The following is a 24568-nucleotide window of genomic DNA, read 5'->3' on the forward strand; positions in this document are numbered from 1 at the left end:
TGTCAATTAAACAAAGAATTCACTATTCACAAATGCTTCATCTCCTCTGAAAGAAGAAAAAAACCCATCTGAAAGTCCTCATCGGCACTTTCTGGAAGCCCACCCCTTTCTAGGCAGTGTCCTGAGTGCAACAACAAACTGAGGCCACCCTGAGATGAAATCGGGGTTCCTGGAGAAAGCCCTGGTGATGCAGCCATACAAAAAGAGTCTGGGCGTGACTCAAACATCAAAAGGATCCCAGGGGCACACTGAAACGGTCCCATTCCCTAGCAAAGTTCCTGCCCCTGACACCTCAGCCACAGGACCCATACAGGATCTGGAGGAACTTCCACCTGGGCTGGCACTGCCACAGACAGTTAGCTCATTGTTGAGCTAACTGCCCACACGAGCTCAGCACATATCCCACAATCAAAAGAAAGTGCTACACAATAACTGAAGCCACCAGCTTTTGCCACTGACCCCAGAAGGAAATTACTTTTTCTTCCCCCAGTAAAGGGGTGCCTGTGTTTCTGAAATGAGAAAATATCTATGATATATCTATGACAACTCCCAGGAAGACAGGCAGAATCATGGACCCTTAGAGCTGACAATGACCATTGGGCATAGCACAGTGGGGGGCCATGAAGGGCCCTTGACAATGACATGGCCACTCAGTAATCACCCTCATTATGAAACGTAAGAGCTCACACCCTAACTACTTCTACTTTAACTTGCACTTTTCCCTCATCCCAAGCTATCCATGTGATCCAGAAACGCAGGGAGGACTGGTCTTGGCCTTCCCAATCCCCACCGCACCCTCCCCTCCAATTCATTCATGGAGACAGACTAGCAGAAGGGTACATACTACTTGGACCTGTCCGTCCTCTCCAATCTGGTGGATCTGGACCTGCTGGGCATTGGCCAAGGCGTAGTGCAGGGCCTGTGGCTGGGGCTGTGGTATCTCAGTGGCGGGTGGCGGCGTGCTCATCATGCTCTCTGTGGGGAAAGACAGGCTCAGCATCAGCCCAACAGATGAGCCATACATGCACAAGTCCAGGCTGCCTTCTCTTCCCCAATCCCCACCCCAAACTCCCACAGAAGAGGAAAGGAAAAGTTTCATTCTGAAATCCAAGTCAACATGTCCTAATGAATACCAAGGCATTTTGTAGAGCTCATTAAAATCAGCATTAAATAACAGAGATTTCTGACCTGTAGATAGAAGGAATCTAATGAACAGGCTATTCTCATCTACTTCTTTAAATGAGTTCCTCAGGATATATCGACAAAATTAAAAATAGGAAAAATTAGATATTAAATTCTGTTTTAAACCAGCAATAAGTATTATCTGTCTTTGGATAATTAAACTACAGAAAAAAACTCCACTCACTTATTTAAAGATACACTTTAAATAAAATTTTACTTTCTACTTTTAATCCAAAATGATGTTTGTTTTGATGGTATGTATTAATTTTAACTGCAAAATCTCTATGAGAAAATTTTTCTTGAACACTTAGAGCATTAAGGGCTCAGAAAATAATTTAATTTTCACATATTTTGTGGCAGAAAATTATGATAAATCAAGAAGACCTTTAAACATAAAAACATATTACGTTCGAATGAAATTCTATGAGAGAAGTGGATTAGTAATATGAATGAAAAAAGAAAAGTTATAAAATGTCTGATTACTAAAGAAAAACTTTTCAAACATTTTTTAAATAATTTAATGGTGGGCATCAAATTGACATGGTATATAGACTCCACTACATATATATTTTTAAAAGTAATACAGCAATATGCCAGAAATTACATCCTTTTAAATTATTTCAAAGTATAATGAAAAATTTTAGGTGTCAACATTTTAAAATGCCAACTTAAAAATATGCAAGGAAGAACACTTTTTCAAACTTCTTTAAGAGGGTACTGACCAAAATATTTAAAATCCACTCTGCTGGTTAATAAGAACTATAAAACTAAATAGGTTACCAAATAATGTCTGCTCCAATGTTAATAAAAATCAACACATTTTGCTGGTTTTAAAAAATATAACCAAAAACAGTAACAGTCCCCAGTGTTCTTAAAAAAAACCAGTAGAATACAGGACTCGTGGGTATGATGGTTCCCAAACCTAAAATTCAAATTATTGAATTTACCATTTAATCAATAGCTCCCTATAATTATACAACATGAACACCAATTTAAATTCATGTTTAGTAATTTTTACTGATATCAAAATCTAGTACAAAAACTTGCATTGATGACTTGTTTGTGATCAAGAACAGAACAAGATCTACAGCCAAGTGATGGGAGACAGGTGTGGTCATGCTGACACAAGATCAAGGGATAGTGCTGAGGCAGCTCTGGAACACTGAGCCCACTGGAAGAAACTGAAGCAGAAAGGACAGGCCACCCAATGGGCCTCCTCCCCTCCCTGGGCTGGCTCTTCCCTGCGTCCAGTGGAAAATCAGCTGTAAGAGCTGGCTCCCTGCAACTCTAAAATATTGGGCACTAAACAGATGCCTACCTAAGGTCTTCAACTCATCAATGAGACCTGTGGGGAAAAAACGCTGAATTGTATTTTAAACAATAAAATGTAGCCACCTTAAATTGTATAGTGTTGCTAGATAAGAGAAAGCAACTCAAATGTTTTAATAAACTGATTTTTTTAAATGCCTTGAAACTAGTGGTTTTATGGTTTGTGTTCAAACTGGCAGTACTAACCTTGGCTCAGGGTCTTATTTATAGCATTTATTTGGAAGTTCCTTTGATGTTAGCTGATAATTCAAAAGTAAGCAAGACACCCCAGCTGGAACTACTACCAACAACAAAATCCTGGTTTAGTTACATTTTACTGAATTATTTCTGTCATCAGAATATCCTTAAACATCAGATTTGCTTTGTTAGGCTGGGTATGCAAAAAGAACAATGACAAAAATTCCGTAAGTCTCTTCAACCACCTATTTTGCTTTACCTAGCTTTAGCCAAGTATGTAGTACATTAAAACAGAGAACAATTAAATCAATAGAAATTTACAAAGCAATGTACTTTTCTTAATGTTTGATTTAAAAAATGAATATGTTCTGTGTTTCTCTCAAAACTAATCTGATTCCAGCACTCGCGAAGCGGCAGCCCTCAGACCAGGAAGCCTCTGGCCTCTTGCAAACTGAGCAGGAAGGCAGTGCTTCAGAGTTTATTAGTAGGAGCATGAGACTAAATATAATAGCTCAGAAACTCATTCTTCATCCTCTCCAGACAAGCAAACACCTGAAGGCCAAGGGAATGTAATTACGCTCATCTCCCTCCTGGGTGTTTTTAAAGCCCTGACTTGAATGCCACTCTCCTCTTTACCCACCCACCTATGTCTCTGTTCCCTCCTACTCCAAACACCTGGCAGAGAGCAACATGGTAAATAACTGGGCAGAGGGAGGAAGTAAAAGAGCTGCTCAGTACGGAGCCCGACATGGTCCTAACTGTACCCATCATTCTGCCCAGCCCCACGGGGCATCAGTGTGTGGTGGTCCTGGTTCCCATGCCCTCTTCTATTGCCACCAAGAACCTCGAGTGGGTCTGGCTGAGGCTCCCCACCTATCACAGAAGCAGCATTCCCTAAATAACTTCCACTGATGTGTGTACACAGAGTTAAGGCTTGAATCACTGGGATCCAAGTGGCAGCTCTAGATTCTGCGGGTGAGGGGCCTCACTCGGGATCAGCCTCCCAAGTCCTGCAACGCAAACTGCTTCAGGCTGCTCCCCTAGGCATACCTGATGCACTGTATGAGGATGAGGAGGGTGTTCTCCGAGAGAAGCTCTTCACGGCCAGGCTCTGGCCTCGCTGTTTCCGCCGCCAGGCTGTCCTGCATTTGGAGTCGATGCTCTGTTTTATTCGGTACCAGTCAGATTCCGTGATTCCAAATTTATAGAAGAGGTGACCTGGAAGAAGACGTCCCAAATAAAAGCACCATGAGGTGAAGGCCTTCCTTTTGGGTCCTGGCTGTTTGGGAGCAATTTGAACATAAAAATGTGATTGGGACTGAGAGCCTCCCCGACATGCATGCTGGTTATATGTTATAAATTCTTTTCATTTATTTAACTTTTAAATAACTCTGACTGGACCCATCCACACCAGACAGAAAAAAGGCAACAAGCTAGGTGGTGAGGGGTCACACAAGCTTCCCAAATGCTCCACGAACTTTTCTCTAACTTCTTGGATGTCAAAAATCAAATCAAAGATCCCAACAATTTTATCAGAACTGGTTTTCCAGACTCCAGCTCTATTGATTCATATATTCCTGGCTGTCTCCCTCCCTTCTTTCAAGTCCTGGCTCAAATAGGACCTCAATAATCCTACCCTTATCCGGCCCCTTTGACCCCAAGGTTCCTCTCACCTCTACCTGTCCTGGGTCTCTAACAACTTAGAGAATTTATACATTTATTGTGTTTACTCTTTGTTTCTCTCCCAGATACAGGGATCTTTGTTTTGTGCACCCATTTATTCCAAGAACTAAGACTATACAGGCCCATAGTAGATGCTACAACACACGATGACTTGGTGACAACTCTTAAAACATCTCCATTGCTACTTGAGTCTGCTCCTGGTTTATGTATAACTCTCTATGTGTTTCCATCTGCCTCCCCAATCAGAATGGAAACTCCCTAAGGGCAGAGGTGATGTTTTATTGCCTAGAGTCCCGCACATACAAATACATGGGCTCTACCTCCATGGAACTGCTGGCTACGGAGGGTGCATGTAGTCTTGCAGTCCAACAGTTTATCCTGAGCTCAACAGAGCATCTTAATGGCACTCACATTTGTTAACCTCTTACATCACAGACAGCTCTCTATATGTGACTGAACAGCATCCAGAGACCCCTTATCAACAAGGGATCCAGTGATATGAGAGGCCACTGGGTAGCAGATGGAGACCTCTCACTGCAACCCTGCCTACTAGACCATACCACCTCTTCTTTATGCTGAATCAACAGAAAGTAATGATCATGAATGTGGGAACCATAAGAAATGCTTCAGCAGGGTGACCTTCTCTCTAGCTGGCTTATGAAACTTCCCTGATTAATGGAAAAACAAATGGATGTAATTCAAAAATTGAATAATAAAAAGATTAAGCTGAAAAACATCCTGTTTTGACTACTAAGAGCATTAAGTTAGGACCATCTACTGAGAATTAACTTGATTCACAATTCCTAAAATCTGTTCCTGTCAAGACCAAAATACTACAAATAATTAAAAACAAAGGGAATCAAGTTCTTAAGTACCATATTAAGTATCGAAAGTTTCTTTTGTCTTGGAAAGACATTTCTGGATTTTTCTATGAGCATCTCCTTAAAACATCTTTGATTCTAAATATAATGAAAACAAAAATTTTTGTAATCTAGATAAAAAAGAAACTGGGTTAAGGAGGGGTAAAATTTATAGGATCAAAAATAACAAAAACCTGAGGTAGTTTTACCACTTTGTAATCCTCATGCATAAAAGGAAATACATAAATGAAGCAGCAACTCTTTGCTTTCTGATTTTCAGGTCATCTCTGAAATATTCACAGAATCATTAATTAATATCTACTAAGTGATTGCTACATGCAGGTTATGGCTTTAGGTGCAGGGGGTGGCCTCACAAAGTTCTGGGTTAGGGACCAACGTTAGTGACAAGAAAACTCAACCACTGCTGTAGTTGCAGAACCCAAATATTAACTGTATACTCACCAGAGAACCCAACTCCCGGCTATAGTTACAGGGGAGTGCAACTGCCAGAACTACAGTTATGTAGCTACAGGAGAACCCAACGCCTGACTGTAGTTACAGGGAAATGCAACTACCAGAACTAAAGTTATGTAGCTACAAAAGAACTCAACTCCTGGCTGTAGTTGCAGAGGAGCCCAACTACAACTGTGGTCTCCAAGACAAGGAAAAAAACAGCAATCACACACAGTATCAAAATATCTTATTAGGTATATCCTTCAATAAAGAGAAACATTCTACAAACCCTCCTCCTGTTCTCACACCCTCACACTCAAGGAAAAAAACTTTCCAAATGCCTCAAAGGATTAATGAAATTATACACAATTTTAAAAACTTGTCAGGAACAGAAAATATATACAAGACACACATGGGTGTATAAATATAAGAAATGAGCAAAAACATTAACATGTAAATTCAACTTGTAAAAACCAATTTGCCAGTTAAAAACCTGGCTTATATCCTTTGAAGAAAAAAATATACATTTATGTAGTTATATATTATCCATTTTTAAATTCTCCTAAGACATCATATTACATAATTCCTTCCAAAAGCAACTCAAGACTCAACTGGATGGCAAATGCCATCCTGATGACTGCCAAGAAAAACTAACTAATGAATCAGCAACACAAATGTTCCCCTGCTGAGAGCCCTGGGGGAGAGAACAGGAGGATGGATGGAATGGGGCACAGCTCTGCCCTCAGAAACCCTGTGGCATCAGCGGGCAACTCCAGGAAGGAGCGCTGATAGAGGGTGCAGCCTCCTGACCACACACTCTACTGGATACTGCTGTTCTGACTTTTCCAAAAGTGTTCATTTGAACTCAGCTGGTACTTCACACTTGTGAAGCATTTTACCTCTTAAGTTATTTAATGTTCATAAGCAAACCTCATGAAACAAGAATGCCATTATCCTCACTTCAATTACAAGTTGAATTATCACTTAGGAGTGAGACCCGGATTTAAAATTCAGGTCTCCCAGTGCCCACCCAAGTGGAGAAGAAATGGTGACAGCATAAATCCCAGGAGTACTTCCCTCTGCCCCTCAACAGCACCCAAGAGACCCACTGGGGGATGCTCAGGGGACCTGGGAGAAGATGACATCTATCTCACAACATAGCCTCTGCTGGCATGACTCCCATGGCTAGCTAGGCTATCACCCTGGCTACCCTGAGTAGACACAGGCACAACTCTAAGGTCATTTCCAATTCGCTGCCCCAGTGTACAGGGTCCCTGGGGCACTGCACAGCCATCTCATCCAGAGGGAGAGCCACATAGCCCTCTCAGTATCTTTGTGGGGGAGCTGTTCAGCAGACAAGCCCCCTGGGCCACCCCCGGAAAGATGGCCCCTGCGAGCTGGCCCGTCTGCTTTGCTGGCAAGCTGTCTGGCCACTTCCTAGAGATCCGAAGAGTCCGTCACTGTTAATTGCCTTCCCACTTTCCAGAACGCCCATGGTTAACACTGGTGGTTCAAATCACAAAACCAGATTCCCAGCTCTCAAATAATGAGCCCCACAGAGGGGCTGAGACACATTGTGGGAAAGAGGAACAGAGGAAATCAAATGAACAGAGCATGTAATCTTGCATCCTTGGTGGGTGGCATGGGCTTATCAGTCACAAAGGAATGAAAAACACTATCGCTGCTAATGTAATCTCAAGTTCAAGGAGAAAAAGAAGTAAAAAACTGAGTGCCAGCAATTTATTTCTTAAAATTACACTCTTGAATTCATAGTGACTGGCCTAGAAAAACAACAGAAATCTTCAGCTCTCTGAGTGGGGGAAAACTGGCCGGCATGCTCCCTCAAGTGGTGGGGTCAGCATGCCTCTGATGCACCATGCACTTCGTACATCCAGCATGTCCTAGCCTCAAGGCCAGGTTAGGCTCTTCTCCCCATGCAGTGGCCAATAAGTGTAATGCAGTGACAGCTCCTCAGTTTACAGGAGAGCCCAACGCTGCCGTCAGGCCTCTCCAAGCACTGCGTGCCTGTGAGCGGGCTCCCAACAGTTCTGCATCTCACGGGCCCCTTCTCACCACTAGCCCACACTGACCAAAGCTTCCGCCCAGCTCTACATTCAAATGAGTGCCTCAGCATCCCCAAATCCCTGTGGTGCCCCCCCTGCCCCACCGAGAAACTGTGTGAGACACAACATTTGATGACCAAAGGTCTAAAAAACCCAGGCCCTGTGTACTGTGCTGAGATGTCCCTCAAAATTCTGTCCTTCCCAGGACCTCAGAATGTGACCTCCCTTAGAAATAGGGTCTTTGCAGATGTGATTAATTACATTAAGATGAGGTCACACTGGAGTACAGTAGGCTCTAAATCCATTATGACGGGTAGCCTTATAAGGAGAGGAGGAGACACAGGGAGAAGATGGCCATGTGACAACAGAGGCTCAGGGACAACATGGCTGTGTAATGATGGAGACACAGGGAGAAGACATCCAGCTGACAATAGAAACACGGAGAAGACGGCCATGTGAAAACAAAGACACCGGGAGAAGATAGCTGTCTGAGGATTACTGAAGATGTCCGTGTCACCCAGTCTGCAGAGGCAGCAGAGACTCAGGTGGGCATGACAAAGTAGCCAATGCCCACACTGGCCACTGTTCAAGCTCAGGGCTCAGTAGTTTGATCCATTCATTCGTTTCATTTGTTGTTTTGAATAACAATCAGCAATACAGATTAAACAGGGCCAAAAGGAAAAAAGTCCAATACTTTTAACCTTTCAAAATTCCACCTGGATTTTAATAGTGAGAAGGCAGCAATTTGCAATGGTTCTAAAGGAGGGAGAGCTCAGAAGGCGGCCAACTTCCCCGTGTGCAGGGAAATACGACTTGTCCATTCTGACCATGCTGGGCCTTCCCTACATCACTCGGACTCCCTGAGCACAGCCATGTCCACTCATCCCCATCCCCATTCCCATCCCCATCCCCATCCCACCCCCATGTGCTTCTGCTCTGAGTACCACCTGCCCAGCTTCCCCACCACTCCTATAGAATGTTCTCCAAGCCTCTGCCTAACAACCTGTGTGTCACAGCCTGTACCTATGTTCCAAGGCACCTCTCCAAATCATCAGCACTGCTTGCAGGTAGCCCTATGACTCCCTATGGGAACAGTGGCCCACTACCCAGAGGCCATCAGACCTGCACAATGCTAGGCCTGATCCAGGCCACTCTCAGAGCCTTTGCATATGCACTGTTCTCCGTCAGGGCAGACCACTGCAGCATGGTCAGCCTCCCTGTGACACACTGTTGGGCTGTGGCTGTTCACATGTATCTGACTGCATACTGTGCAGTTGGGAACTACTTCTTGTTCATCTTTACATCCCAACAGCACCTTGCACTATGGGTTATGCTGTCATACACTGTCACATGGTATCCCATCACCATGCCAACCCATGTGTTCTAAGGTTGCACATACATTTGTCCCATCAGATCTGAGTAGTGCCCTCTGCACTAGGCATCATGCTCTAAAGCATGGGTTGGTAGACAGTCGGCATGCCCCTGTCTGCTTCTGAAAGTCACATTTATGGAACACAGCCATGCCTACTTGTTTACATCTGGTCTGTGGCTGTTTCAGACTGAGTAGTTCACAACACAGACCCTAAGCCCGCAGCCAGCATATCAACTGCATGTCCCTTGGGAAAAGTCTGCCAACTCCTGCAACACTGTTCTGAAAACTGCTTTATCCCCACCTGAAGGGCTGATGGCAGCTGGTTGCACAAGCAGTTTCTCAGTAACCTACTCAAAATAATTCTCAGGGTCTGAAAGGCCCACACTCCCATTGTCTATTCCATGGGCTGGGCACCAAGCAAGTTACTAAATGAAATGCTCAAACCAGAAATCACTCTCCTTGCTCTGTGACTAGTTCTGATGCCAGCATCCTCTCCACCCCAACAATGGAGGTCTGACTCATCCCGGAAACCCTGCCTCACAGGGCCCACCCTCCAGCCAGGTCTTTCCTTAGAGAGGTGAGCAGAGAAGCAGCAGCCCACACTTACACCGGATGCCATAGATGGTGAGGGGGTCGAGCTGCTTCTTGCCGTGCTTCCCCTGGCCCGAGAGGTTGGAGACAGCCTGCACCTCCCGGTGAAAGAGGTAGTCCAGCAGTGTCAGCGCCATCTTCTCGGCTGTGCGGCAGTTGGTGCTGATGTGCAGCATATCAGAGGGGATGATGGCACAGCGCACCCGCATCTCAGGGTTGTTCTCGTCTCCCAGCCAGGTGCCGTTGGGGTAGTCCTCTGAAAGAGAGAAGGGGAGTCTCAGACAAGCTCACACACTCCAAAGGGCCCAGTATTCAGCTCAAATGCACACAAGAAAGATCCATGGGGTCTGGTCAACAAATCACTTTCCCAACTTCCTAAGTGTCAGCCAGGAGGGCTAGGGCAATTCCTGTGGTCACCAAACAATGTGGGATCTTATGTCCGATCAAGAACAGAAATGAGGACATCATTCCCAAAGGATAGGCCTAGGTTTCTGTTTATCCATCTCAGGGAGATTAATGCAACATGTTGTAACATGTAAATATTCTTCTGCTTGGGAAACTGGCTTCCCTAGGGCTAAGCCCACCTTGTTAACTCACGAAGGCAGAGGGCTGTGTGTTGTCGGCATGTTCTCCACCCAACAGCTTGCCCAGAGCTCACAAGTCTGATAACAGGTGGCTGCAGAGACCCCTCAGTGCCAGATGACAATGCTGCCTGGACCTGACACACACAGGCCTGTGTGTCTAGAAGAGGTGACACTGGACAAGCTCTAGTCTCAAAACCTGGATTCTCTTTACAACTCCAGCAGGGTAAAGAGCTTTTAGAAAGACTTGTGTTTATTTTCAAGTTCACCCCACATCTGGAGGGGCAGCAAATTAGAGTGGGCTGAGAGTGCCAACATCAGGGATTAGGGAGGGAGGCAACTTGCAGAACAAACTTGCTCAGGTTCTGACTGTGAATCTGCACCATCAGTACAGGACAATCACAAGCAGTGTTTCATCTCCAGATGAGAACCAATGCGCAATCCTGTGTTTAGAAGACTCTGTGACTCAAGTCTCCACTTGGAAAACTGCTCCGAGAAGAGGCCACTTGGAAGCTGGGTACATCTTAAATGAGACAAGCTATTTACATGATGTAAGCTGTTGTTCTGACCTGCTGAGGACTTGGGCGGCAGCCAGCTCAGCATGAATAAAGGGCTCAGGGGATGCTAAGCTGCCCACACTCCTCTCCTCAATCTGAGTCCTCCCACTGTCCTGCTGTGTGACCTTCACTCCCTCCCTCGCTCCCCTGACCTCCCAGCAGTGAACCTGGAAGTATACAGATCAGAAACACCTTCCAACCTCCTGCTCAGAGCATCATGATCCCTTCCTCTCCTCATGACCAAATTTCCTTTCCTGTCACTTGTTCCTTCCAATAACCCTGTGGAATGCACCATTTGTGATTTTAAAATCTCAAAGGTCACTAATAACAGAATGAACACCCCCCAAGCCTTGCATCTACATTCCCCAGCCTTTGTCTTTCTCAAGGGTAGTCTAAAATGTAAACACCAGAGCTCAACATTCATATGTGGGAAGGATCCCACTTTCTCTACCTTCAGAAAGGCCACAGTGATAATCACGGGTCAGGTGTGTGGCTGATGTAGAGAGAGAGGAGGGAGGGCAATGAGGTGGGTAACTCTCCCTCCCACACAGGAGAAGCACTGCACTTAAGAACTATCAATTCTGGCCCAGCTGGCATGGCTTGGCGGTTAAGCATCAATCTGTGATCCAGGAGATCGCGGCTCGATTCCCAGTAAGAGCACATTCCTGCATTGTGGGCAAGATCCCCTCTCTCTTCCTCTCTCCGAAATCAATAAAGATATACTTAAAAAAAAAAAAAAAAAAAAAAGAAAAAAAGAACTATCAATTCTGCCTGGAAACTTGGCAGCTTTCCAAACAATCTCTTCTTACCCTAACGTGGGAGCAAGTTAAGGTACAAGAGATAGTCCCTGTGCAAATACACCACTGTGAGAGGGGAGGAATGTTGACAGGGAGTTAGAACCTCCCTCTGGCTGGCAGGGATCTCAGAGGGACACCAGCTTTCTGCTAAGTATCCACTAGGCCTGTGGGCTGCCAAGTCATGTCACAGCCATAGTCACCATTGCTTCAAAATGTCTCATTAACTTTATTCTGAAACACCCAGAATAAAATATTCTGATAATTTACATTCCAGCTTCCACCCACAGGAGAGGTCCCCAGAAAGGGTGGCCAGCCTGCCAGCTTCGCCAAAGGCCTGGAGCAGAGCAGAAAACCAAGGGGCTAGCTGTCCATGACTCCTACACCCTGCCCCTTCACAGGCAGCCTCTCCCAGCCGAGCTCCTGAATCATGAGATTTCCAGGAACATCAGGTGAGGCTTGGCAACCCTGGCAAGATGACCCCATTGTCACTAGGGCAGATTGGCCATTGAAGAACTGCTTAGGGTGGTTGAGGCTAGGCTCCTGGCTTTGGCTAAGGCCAGAAAACAACTCACAAATCTAATTTTTGGAGCTAAGAGTAAAAGATGAGTAAGCAGTATCATTTCCCAGAAACATCGATGGTTTAGAAGTGGAGAGGTGCCATGAGCATATGCTCAGATATATGCATTTTTCTGAATGTCAGTCAGCTACTATTACATTTAGCCTATCTACAGAGAAACAAAATGAACACATGATCTAAATATGGATGAGATAGGACTTCTAGAGGGGCTGTCTTGAGGTCTTAGCTGGAATGCCAAAAGGGCTCCAACTTCTGGGGCACTTATTAATTTATCTACAAATACTTGACTGGGCAACTCTACCCCTGGCACTGAGTCTAATGCTCAGGATCTAGACCGTCAGTGAACCCAGAACCAGTCTTAATTACACCAAACAGAGAAAAAGAACCACCCTCCAACTGTAGCAGTCAAGCCACGGAAGCAAATGGAGGGAGGGGGAGGGAGAACAGAGGGAGGGAAGTGGGAGGAGAAAAGGTACAGGGAAGGAGGAGGAGGGGAGGGAGGCTGCTACAGAGAAAACGGCAGGTGCTAAAGCGGAAACAGGAGTCTTCTGGGACCGGGAAGTTATACTTTGTTTCAAAACATGGTTAGAGACAGTTAATGAACTCAGTGGGACTAAATATTCATGCCAGAGTCCTTGGGACACGATGCAAAGGTGTGCCCCAGACACAGTGACCTAAAGGAGCAGCAGGACTCCAGAGGATTGGAGGATATGAGCTGGAAGGCCATCCATGCTTCTCCTTGGCAGTGGGAGGCTCCCTGACACAAACTCTGTCCCCTGATGCCAAACCCGCCAAAACACACCATACTGCGAGTTCCAATTAGATCAAGCCTGAGAGGCTGAACCCCTTGAAGACGTTTAGCACTGCATGATGGAGGTCTCTGAGGAGTGGAGGCTGATTAGTGAGGAGCTGGCTAGAATGCAGGATTCCTGAGATCCTCTGGGTGACTGGCTGCCTCACCAGCCAGTTTCCCCACATCTGGTTCAGAATCACCTCCTCACTGCTCTGGGTCAAGTTGTAAGTGAACACACTGAAATTCGCGGATACATCTCATGGACATCTGACAACCTAAGTCAGCCAGAGGAGCTGCCCATACTGAGCTGATGAGCAGAGGGGACAGAGGGCACAGTAAACAGAGAAGTGGCAGCTGCAAGGCAGGAAGCGTCACACAGCAGAGGGCAGAGCTGACCACTTTAGATGGAGACCAGAGCCAGCCTCAGTAACAATGGGACTGCAAGCAGCCACCCCTGGGGAAGAACCACAGAAAAGGTTCCAGATGGGGGAGCATTTCGAATGTCCTAGACTGGGAAGGGCCATGTGCTCTGGGAATGATATGGAGCTACTGTGGCCAGAGCAGGAAGAACTGGGCAAAGAGGTGCATACAGAGGACTGAACAGGGAGTGACACAATCAGTGCTGAGAACAAATGAATGGGAAACAGAGCAACAGAGGGCACAAGTGACCACTTCTGGGCTACTTAGCAGTCCAGGAAGAACCCATGCACATGGGCATTAAGTCTCAGGACAGGGCCTGTGGTGGTTGAACCTTCCCACGTTCAAGCACTGATGCTAACCAACTGCGAATACAGTCAGACCAAAGGTAGTATCTAGTGATACCATGCATATTGAAACTTAAGTGTTTGAACAGGAGAATCCCATGTGAGCCCGCAGGGAACCACTAGGGGTACTGGGCGATGCTGCCCTGCCTCCCTGATGGGCAGTTACACTGCACACGGGCCAGTGCAAAGACAGTGTGCTGGAGCTCTCAGTCTAACTACCAACACTGCCAAAGATTGAGTGGCCATTTTCAGGAATAACTAGTGAAGCGGACTCTGCTTAGCAAGCTCTCCATGTTTACATAACATATTTAAAGCAATGTAAACATTGGACAAGAGCTCAGTGTTGTTTTCCAAATAGCAAGTCAACATCCTGTCAAAGTGATACTGAATGTGTGTGTGTGCGTGTGGAATGCCAACAGGGAAGCCCTTCAGTCAAGAAGGGCTGACAACTCGAGGTCTCTGTAAACTCACAGTGTTTACTTATTTCTTACTCCAGCCCAGAGAACCAGCTTCCTATCGGGATGCCCTCCATACTCATCCTCTCCTTCCACCACAGCCATGCCCTCTACACCATGAGGTCTCCCACTGGCACCATGGTGTACAGGCCCTGCCCAGGCTCTCGAATCACAGGCAGGGAGGAAGCAAGGGGGCTTCTGACGCTCACACACCTGTGCTAGGAGCACTCCACCTTGTCCAAACCCAATACTTTGCACTGGTGCTGAACCAGTGACATGCAGGAGAAAAAGCCATCCTTCCTCCAAACATCACCCACTGAAGAGCCTCACAGCTCCAAAAACAATCTAAAAAATATGCCTGCAGGCCAGCATTGTGACTTTACATTTACACAGGCACAGGAAACACACGTGTAAAGGCAGATATTTTCAAACTGATTCAAGAGGAAGAATGAAAAAATGACTTCGTCTATTCAACTTAATTATTTTGAAGGCAAAACATGATGTTAAATTAACAACAAAATTTACAAATGAAAAGTTAAGCTAGCCTCTTTTTATGTAAAAAATAATCATCACTGCCCAGCTGGCATGGCTCAGTGGTTGAACATCGATCTAGGATCCAAGAGATCCTGGTTCGATTCTGTCAGGGCACATGCCTGGGTTGTGGGCTCAACTCCCAGTGGGGGACGTGTAGGAGGCAGCCACTCAATGACTCTGTCATTACTGATGTTTCTATCTCTCCCTCCCTCTCCATTCCCCTCTCTGAGATCAATAAAGACATATTTAAAAAATAATCATCATCATCATCAGTAAGACTGATTAATCAGAAATTACTCAGAGTTCACAGAATGATCTCTGCTAACAGTGTTGCAAAAGGTAATAATACCAAAGGGTACAATGTGAAAAGTGCAGCATTGCCTTCTCAGCTGAGGAGCCCACTGTCCAGCATGGAGCATGAAAAATGTGAACTGGGGAGGGCACCTTAGTTGGGCTCAGTGGACCATTGAGGGTTCTTTCCTCACTGGGCCCACCATGAGGAAGTCAGCTTCAATGTCCCATGACGACCCTGCTCCCTGCTAACTCCTGCCTGTGGACGAAAGCTGGTCCGCAGTGCTAAGTACACGGACTTCCAGAACTACAACTAGAATATTCTGGAAGATAAACAATATCATTTTAAACTCCTACAGTAGTTGTTATTTCAGGGAATACTGTTCCCTCCCCTGAAAAAGTAAATTAGTCTAAAACTCAACTTTCCTTATTTTCCCTCCCTTATTAATACAGAAAATAATGGCTTAAATTTCTCTGGTAATGCAGGAAATTATCCAGAAACTTTATTCCAATCAAATATCTCAAGATTTTAGAAGGCATTTTATAACTTATTTATAACCTACTCATTCCTAACGTCACATAAATGCCCTGTGAATTGCGGTTGTGTCGTCATCTCTCAAGCAAGAAATCTGAACCAGGTAGTCAAGAAACACAGGCTGCAGCAGAGGTAAAAAGGCATCGCCATGGGAACAGGGGACCCATCCCAGAGGGAAGAAAGGGCCAGGGCTCCACCATCATCATCTGTGGGTCTCACCTCTGAGCTCCCTGGCAAGAAGAGAGACTCACCGGGGTCAGTGGGTGGGCATTTCTCATCCGAGTCATGCTGGGTGCACCTGCTGACTCAGCTCTGCTCCCCTGGAAATACTCAGCCCTAACTCACCTCAGACTCAGAGCTGGAGCCCAGTCTGGATCCCCGCTTCTCCCCAGTGACAATGAATCGTGTCTTTCAAATGGAAAACAAGACAGAGTACCTGCCCACATAAATATTTGAGAAATTTGAGAAATTCGTCTTTTGACAATTCATAAAGGATATATTTATTTTACTAAAATTACTTGGTCCAGTCTTGGCATCTGAAACAATAGAAAGATTCTAGTAGCTTTATTTGAAAACTACCAGTTGGAATATAAGAAAAATAAACTTACTTTCTATTCCCATCATTTAAATCTTCAATTAAATTAACTGGCACTTCTGAAAAACCTATTACAGTGAAAACCCTTCAACAGTAACTGCAATTTTCTTACCATTAAAACGGCTCAGAACACACATATTTGTTCTGAGGTTCCATTTTAGTGCCAGGAAAATGAAATGAACAGGAGAAAGCACAGAGATGAAAAGGAGGAACACATACATTCTCGTGGTCAAGTTTAAACCAAGAAACACAACCAACTGCTGTTATGCTTCCCTCCCTACCTGCTGACACACATACACACATTCTCAAGATCCTGATGCACATTCCTGCCACCAATGCCAGTCAGCCTTGGTTCCAGTCATACTGCTATCCCAGGAACAAATCTCTCTCCCAAGGATAAGAATGGATCATGTGGAGCAAAAACAAGACAATATTTACTCAGCATCTACTATGTACCAGGACTTCACGTGCATTACTGCAAATCAGGGGCTCTCGGCTAAGCAAATGTGGACAGCTAAGCTGACTCCATATGATGTACCCTTACTCCTCCAAAGCAAACAGCAAAACCCACTTCTGTGTATATCTTGTGTGTGAATGACCTCATAAAGTGCAAGGCTGGGCAGTCTAAATGCCATCTAGCACCAACCAAGCCTAACCTGCCACCTTGGCTCTTTCCAAAAATGATGTGGCTTGGCCCGTGGCGTCACACCTGCCAGTCACACAAAACACCTCAAGAGTCATGATATCCCACAGTATTAACAGTTCTGATGGGTAAAGGAAGAGGGAGCAAGTGCCCAATTCCTGCAAGTGTGCTGCTTGGATATGCCTGCAGATTCCCATTATGCTTCCTCTGCTCCTAGATGCGCCCTCACTCTTGCTGAGAGCTGCCTGTCACAGCCGATCCCTTAGCCTTTACTAAGACAATATATTCAGTTCTTTGTAGCCATGAGAGGTAACTAATGACCTATTTCAGTCTCTACCCAAAGGATAAGGAACAAATCAAAAGGCAATACTTTCTGATTCACTAAAGGCTTCAGGGGGGTTCAAAGGCTCGGACCATAGTGTCAATTCCACAACACAATGAACTTCATGTCAATCGAGTTCCTCAAGATCAGCTCCTACCATCTCCAGGCAAGTCTTCAGAGAACGGATTCATGGTCATAAGCTGGTATCAGGTTATATTTTCCATCTATTCCCCAAACTAATTTTCATCTGGCTTTTGTAAAGGCCTGCCCAAACTGTTTATGAATTTCAAAAGCAGCATACTGCATAAAAACATAAAAGACATAGTCCAAATATGTGTGGTAATACAGAATAAATCCACATAGAATTCACCGAGCAGGAAATCTCAGGCCAGTGTCCTGAAACCTCTCAGGCTGCATTACCGTCTACATACATCATGGCTCAAAGTGTTTCCAGAGCCAGGACGTGCATTCACTGTAACGGAAAATAAATAATTTCTTCCACCCAAGGTAGAAGTTAAGAATCCTATGTGTAATACATGAAACATTTTATTGTTATACTACTTACAATTACCTGTCCCATAAAGAATCCTGTGTTGGGGTATTCCAGGATCCCAGGGGCTATTTTTATTTATGTAAAAATAAAGCTACACTTTTCACATGTGAGCTCTGGCCATCTGCCAGCTAAATTTCTATTATGTCATATACAGATGCTTCAAAAAAATCTTCATCCCAGTCATGTAACAGGGGAACACGTGGGAAGGGGAAAGGGACCAGAATGATGAAAAGAGAAGGGGACCAGGGGACCCCACAGGCTGGGGAGGGACAGGACTGGGAATGAGCCAAACAAGGCTTTTCAAAGGTGTCCTGCTGGGCCAGTCCTCCCAGCTCTGGATCACACAGTACTTAGAATCTGGCACCAATTACTGAGCCCTTATAAATAAAGGTGTTTACATCCGGACTGTGAACCTCATCATGTGTGATACCTCCAGTGACTGTCGATAACACTCTACCCCTTCTGGCAAACCCATAAAAACTAACAGCCGTTTTCTGATTTTAGACACAGTTAACTTTGTACCTGTGGCCCAAACACACATGCTTATTGGAGAGTGATGTGACATCTTTAAACTGTACACAGAGTGATAATTTGGGGTTTTTAAACTGGCAATTCAACAGGGTTGACTTACATACAGAATAACGATACAGGAAAAGGGAAAAAACAAATAGCTTTTGGTACTGGAGTCAATTCTTTTCCCGCCGACATGAGCACACTTCCACAGAAACAGCATGATCACACCATTGACCGAGGGCCAAGGTCACCTACTCAGGCCTGGACACCCCCTGTCCCAGATGTCAAATTCTGGACTGCATGGCAGGGCCAGATGGGCTTCTTTCCCACTGAACTCCTGCCTGCTTACCACGGATATTGTCCTGAGCCCGACCATAACTAAACCAAGTGTTGAAGAGCACCCTTTGGCATAAAGGAGTGGGAGCCACTGGGCACAGGCAGGATGACCCTAATCAGTATCACATGCTGTGCATTCTGAAACAGCATGAGAGGCTGAAATGATGTTACCCTCCCAGCACTATTCTAGATCGCCCTTTGGCCCCTTTTCTCTAATCTAGGACAAGTGCAGCATTCAGTGCACAGCCACGCTCACACATCCACTGACATTCTTATACCAGTTCCTCTTTATTAATTTGATTACATTTTGGTCACTAACCTGTCTATAACCCTTTACTTAGCAGCCAATTTATGATCGCTAATAAAATGTTTTAATGTTATCACACACAAAATTTATGCAAAAAAAATTTATGTAAAATAAATTATGGAAATATATTCTCAAGAAATGTTTTTGGCTAAATTTCCCTCTTTACATATGTACGGCTAATGTTTTGTGAACACAGCAATTTGTACTGATCTTATTTCATAGCCACAGGCACCATGAAATTTCGGAGAACAGGTCTTGACTTCCCATTACTGTGACCGACCACCCCTCACAAAGGAACTGATTCGCCCAGACTACACTTCGTCACTCCCCACTGAGCACATCACAGATATTTACCATGTAAGTCAGCTTGCTGACTGGGCTTCAGGACATTCATGAGGCAAATCTCTGATACGATTAAATTTAAACCTGAAGTACAACCCTCCTACTAAAATTAAGTACCCAACATTTTATACACAGGATTAGTCAGGTTTTCTAAGAATTACCAAATGCATACACAGCAGGGATTTAAACTCTTCATTAAGAATCTAACTAAATCCCTTCGTTAATCAACAGATCCCATTTTTGGTCCATGCTGCTCATTTGTTTCTCCAACTCAATTAGCCAGCTTAATCTCTGAAGGATTATACCCAACACACTTTCCCTACAACACAAGTAGAAGCACACCAAGACCAAAACTTCCAAGAGAAGACAGGAGTAAGAACTAGGAAATAAGTTTACTGTTCACTGCTCTCAACAGTTAACACTTCTTTCTTATTCTAATGGAGTTCATGCCCGGACAGATGGGATTGCCTAAACAAAATACTGGGATAAAATGATACAGTACCTTTGCAGTATAAATAAAATAACTCCAAATTTGATATAAAACAGCATGCCAATTTGTGCAAACCACTTGGAATTCTTCAGAAGTAACTATTTTGATACCTGTGGGTCTCTAAAACTTTAGGCACTTAAATATTTTTATGAGAAGATAAGAAAAATCTGTATTGTTACAGCTCTGGGCTCTCATTAGGAACTAAAATGGTTCAATCTAAAGACAAGCCTATGGCCCCTTAGCACATTAATAATGTTTCTCTAATATAAACTAGGTGACTTGACAGTCTCTCCAGCTGAGCAGGTTGCTCTAGTCTTAAGGGAGGACACGGTGGGAGACAGCTAATCTGATTCTCAGTGCATTCATAAATCTCACAGAAATATTTAACAGGTGATACCACTACAGGTCGGTAGTAAATCTGATACAGGAGACATTAATGGATTACCTCTTCCTCCAACATCACATACGCGGCAGTCACTTAAAGATGACTCCATCCATCCGTCTCTGTATCACCTTCCCTAAACAACTGTGCCAACTAAGACTTGCTCAGTCCAAGTTCTCGTAACACTGAAACTGCTGGGGGAAACATTCCCAAGGACAGTGTCAGTGAAACATATTACAAAATGTTTCTGCCTAATGGAATGATAAAACAGGATGGTCCTGACTTATAACCTCTTCTTCAAAATAAAAATGAAATTTAAAATCAGAAAGATTTCTCTAATTTGCCCCAATCCTAACAACCTGTATTGTACATCAAAGTCACACTTGATGGAAACAATTAGTTTTAAATGTGGTTATAAAGCTTTGCTCAAAGACTTTGCTAAAGAAAAATGTTTTACACAAAGCGTATCACTTCATATTTAAAGAACTTAGATACAAAAAAATCCATATTTTTTCTTACAGATATTAATAATATTAATAAGCTCAAATTTTGATTCCTTTTTGTATGTTCATTTTAGTTTCAGTCTGTGGTTCCCCCCCACTGAAATGTATTTCACATTAATCATATCACATTAAGAAACAAATATAAAAAATGAAATTTTTTACTTTTATAATAACCCTAGACTCTCCCCAAATTATCAAATGTTATGTTCCTTAGCTGATGCAGTTTAAACCAAACAAATGTTAGGCCTAAAGTAGGTTGCTAGACCTGGTGAGTATTTACCCAAAATCCACATGGAAAAAGAGTAAGAAGTTTTCCCTGCAATTGTTGCAAATGTGATTTCATTCAATATCCTTGAGGATAAAATCAGCAGTAGCCCTCTTTCCCTCAAATGTAATGTGTGAAAAACTAGTTACCCTGACCCAGCAATTACACTCCAATTTCTTGGGTTGACTGGGTACCAATCAACCCAAGAAAAATGAAAACATACAGCCACACAAAAACTTGTACACAAATGTTCACAGTGGCACTATGCATAACAGTCAAAAAGTGGAAACAACCAAGTGTCCATCAACAGATGAATGGACAAACAAAATGCAGTCTTATCCATATGGTAGAATATTATTCAGCCATAAAAAGGAATTATACATTGATGCCTGCGACAGCATGGATGACATTATATGATTTCATTTATAAGAAATGTCCATAATAGGCATATCCACGAAGACAGAAAGAAGATTAGTAGTTGCCAGGGGCTGGGAAGAGAGAGAACTGGGAGTGACTACTATGGGGTTTCTTTTAGGGGTGATGACAATATCCTGGAATTAGACAGTGGTGATGGTTGCATAACTTTGTGTATAAATTAAAAACCGCTTTAAATGTATGATTTAAAATGGTGAATTTTCTGGTATGTAAATTAGAGCTCACTTGTCAAAAAAGGTTCCCCCTTGTTCTCTTCTCTTCCCCCTACTCTGCAATCCCACTCCTAGTAATTTGTTAGAGAAATTTTGAGAAAAACATTGTTTTTAATGTTTCAGATATGGTAACAAGTCTTTCTAACAGGAAAATTTTTGTTCAGTAGAAAAATCTACCTCATGTTTTTAGGGAAAATCAATGACTGAGATGTAGAAGCGGAAAACGAGTTCTTAGTATTAAACAAATTACAAACTTCTGAACTCAGTAACAATGCTAGATTTGTCTGTGTTCTCTCCTTTCTCTCCATGCTGTAGTAAGTCCTATCTGGGAAGCATTAAGTTAGTCCTCAAAGGCATGACAAAGGTACCAGGTGGCAGGAATACTTTGAAGGGCACACCGAGCCAGCCCTTCAGGGATGGGAGTGCACCTTCAGGCCTTGGAAGGAAAGAGGAAGGAGGAACATAACGCCCAGCGTGGGTAAAACAGGGTCACTTAAAGGCTAACGGCCACCCCACACAGCTCCCTCTAAGTCTCACAGCTCACGAAATGGACCCGACTTGAACGTGCAATCCCCCCTGAGAGTCTACCTTAGGCCCTCATCAGAGACATAAACAGACCTATTGCCCAAGGCAATGAGCCAACTACTAATTATACCACTAGTTACAAAAATGACAACTGTTCATCACTAGAAAGCATCCAGAACTTGATTAAATAAGCAAAACTGACTGAAAATAATTATGTAAATCTGTACTAATGTGAAAAGATTTCTACTATGCAAAGGAAAAAAGCAAGTTATAAAATCACAAATTAGTTTGTAGGTTAACATAGAAAAAGCCCAGGAAATGTAGAGACATCTCTAGACATAGAATTTTCCAGGTTATTTCCACTTTCTTCATCATTTTTATATTCTATTGCTTTCTAAAAACAATAAACATATATTACTTTTTTAAAAAGAGGTGTGTGTGCCTAATGCTATTCAGGCAAAGGAAAGGCTCTGGGGGCGCACCTTCTGAGTTCAGGGTGATGAGAGTGACGTTGTTCCCGATGTTCTGACTTCCCGACTGTCCACAGGTGGAAACGGAGTCACTGGCCTCGGACCCGCTCTCCCCGTCCTCGTTGTGGCTGTCTTCTTGCCCTGGCACCTTCACCACAATGGTGTTCTGCCGACGCCCGGGAACCGCACTGAGCGGGAAACAAAAACACCACCAGTGTTGTGAGAGCAGCACCACTGATAAGCAGAGACTAGCACTGAGTCGCTGCGTGTTCCTCTTTCCTTCCCTTGTCAGAGACTAACTTTGCACAGAGCAGTGGGCCCAAGTCTTCCCATGCAGCTCCTTCTACCAAGATTAAAAGCAATTTAATACCAGGAAATAGTCTGGGTTAGAAGAAACTATGTACCATCTTAGAAATTTTAAAAAGTGTTTATGTCATAAAGTAAAATCACAGCTTTCTGTGACTCAAGGCCTAAATGCTGTTTCCTGATCACAAAGGTATTCCTACAAAATGCTGGCATTCATGTAAGAGTAACTTTTAAGGGTATGTCAAAGGAAAAACTAAATTAGGAGGAAGTATGGCTAGAGACGTCCATTGAGCCAATCCACTCCATACTGTTATAGACATTCTAGAAACACCTCAGCCTTTGAAAAATGCAATTATCACTCCCAATGCTTCCCACTGACAAAAACCACTGAAGTGGGTTTAAAAAGCCAGTCAAGTATCTCTGATGAAAATTCTCACCACCACCGGGGTCCTGTACGGAGAACCGAGATATTTTCAGAAAAACAGGGCACAGTCCAGCTCCAAAAAAGTACTCAAAAAAAAAAGAGATTATCTTGAGACATGCTACCTGCCTTTTTAATGACCCTTTCAACGTCCCTTCACGTGAACTGCTAAGCACTGAGAAAGGGGAGAGAAGCACAGTTTCCCTGTTTACACATCAAACTGTTTTAGATCCTGGCCCTACCCGGAGAAGGGAGCTACACTTTCTTGATTCCACAGAGGCCTGTGCAGGCTGATCTGGCTCCTAAAGGCTCAGACTCTGAGGGATGACCTCCACCCAAGCCCTCAAGAGGCACACCTGACCCTGCCTCTTCTCCACCGGCCAGACCTTCTCAGCCTCTGAGCATCCAGACACCCAGACTTCACCTGGTCTCCCTGCACCCCAGCAGGCAGGCCCACAGCAGCACAGCTGGGCTCCCAGAGACCTAGGCTATGACAACAAAGAAAACAGGACACAGCTGGAAGAGGAACAATCTGCAAAGAGACTGAGAGAAAAGGCAAAACAGAACACTATGAAGACAAAGGCAGGAAACAAAAAGCAAAAGAGCCCTCCTGGAGGCAGGTTATCTGGAAAAGCTAAGCCCCAACCACCAGGCAAGGCCACATGGAGCTCACTTCATCATTAGACAAGGGTGGCAAAAATGCCTTTTATACACTCCCATCTCTGACAAAGGTTACATTCAAAATGTCTCAAAAGAAAAAGGTGTGAGAAAAAAGCCATCACCTCAAAATGTCTCCACCACTTAGCAAATTTACATGAGGATGTCTGTTGACTTGGCATGGTACTGGACAGACAGATGTGAGTAAGCTGTGAGAAGATAAGAGGACAAGGGCTTGACTGACTGTCGTGAAAACATGTCATAATGTCCCGATTCCACACACTACACTGGACACGGCAGTCCCAAATGCTGTCTCTCCTTCAGCCTCTCACTCTTATCCAGCTCATCCGACGGGACCTCGGTCAGAAGTATGGCACAGCCCCCCCACCGCAAAGAACTATGGGCAGTGCCTATTGGGCTCAACCCTTGTGAGGACAGAAATGCCCAACTGCGCCCGGCTCAGAATGCTGATTTGTCCTCAAGGGGACTCATCACAGTGGCAGTGAAAGGTGGGGTATGGTGTTGTGGCTACTGACTTGCTAATGATATTTTCCAGGGAATCCGGTGCCCTGTTGCTCAAGGGGTCTTCCATCTTGGCTACAATGGCGTTCTGCCGATCACTGTTGAGTATTACTGTAGTCTGGGGGACGACGCTAGGGAACAAAAGAATCACAAAGAAAAAGAAGACCTTAAAACA

The 24568-nt window shown here is 44.2% G+C and overlaps 1 protein-coding gene across 1 annotated transcript in view; it reads right to left on the minus strand.

The window, feature by feature from the left end:
• The window catches only part of BANP (BTG3 associated nuclear protein), a 98468-nt gene that overhangs the window by 32386 nt on the left and 41514 nt on the right, over positions 1-24568 (minus strand). The window contains exons 7-12 of the mRNA XM_087827210.1: positions 24408-24524; positions 22500-22675; positions 9727-9966; positions 3739-3906; positions 2501-2527; positions 845-975 (exon numbers count right to left, since the gene is read on the minus strand). Coding sequence (XP_087683336.1) covers positions 845-975; positions 2501-2527; positions 3739-3906; positions 9727-9966; positions 22500-22675; positions 24408-24524 — 859 coding nt within the window. The remainder of the gene's footprint in view (positions 1-844; positions 976-2500; positions 2528-3738; positions 3907-9726; positions 9967-22499; positions 22676-24407; positions 24525-24568) is intronic.

The sequence above is a fragment of the Miniopterus natalensis genome, chromosome 18 (genome assembly GCF_054644295.1).
Source record: "Miniopterus natalensis isolate mMinNat1 chromosome 18, mMinNat1.hap1, whole genome shotgun sequence".
In the NCBI taxonomy this organism is placed as follows: domain Eukaryota; kingdom Metazoa; phylum Chordata; class Mammalia; order Chiroptera; family Miniopteridae; genus Miniopterus; species Miniopterus natalensis.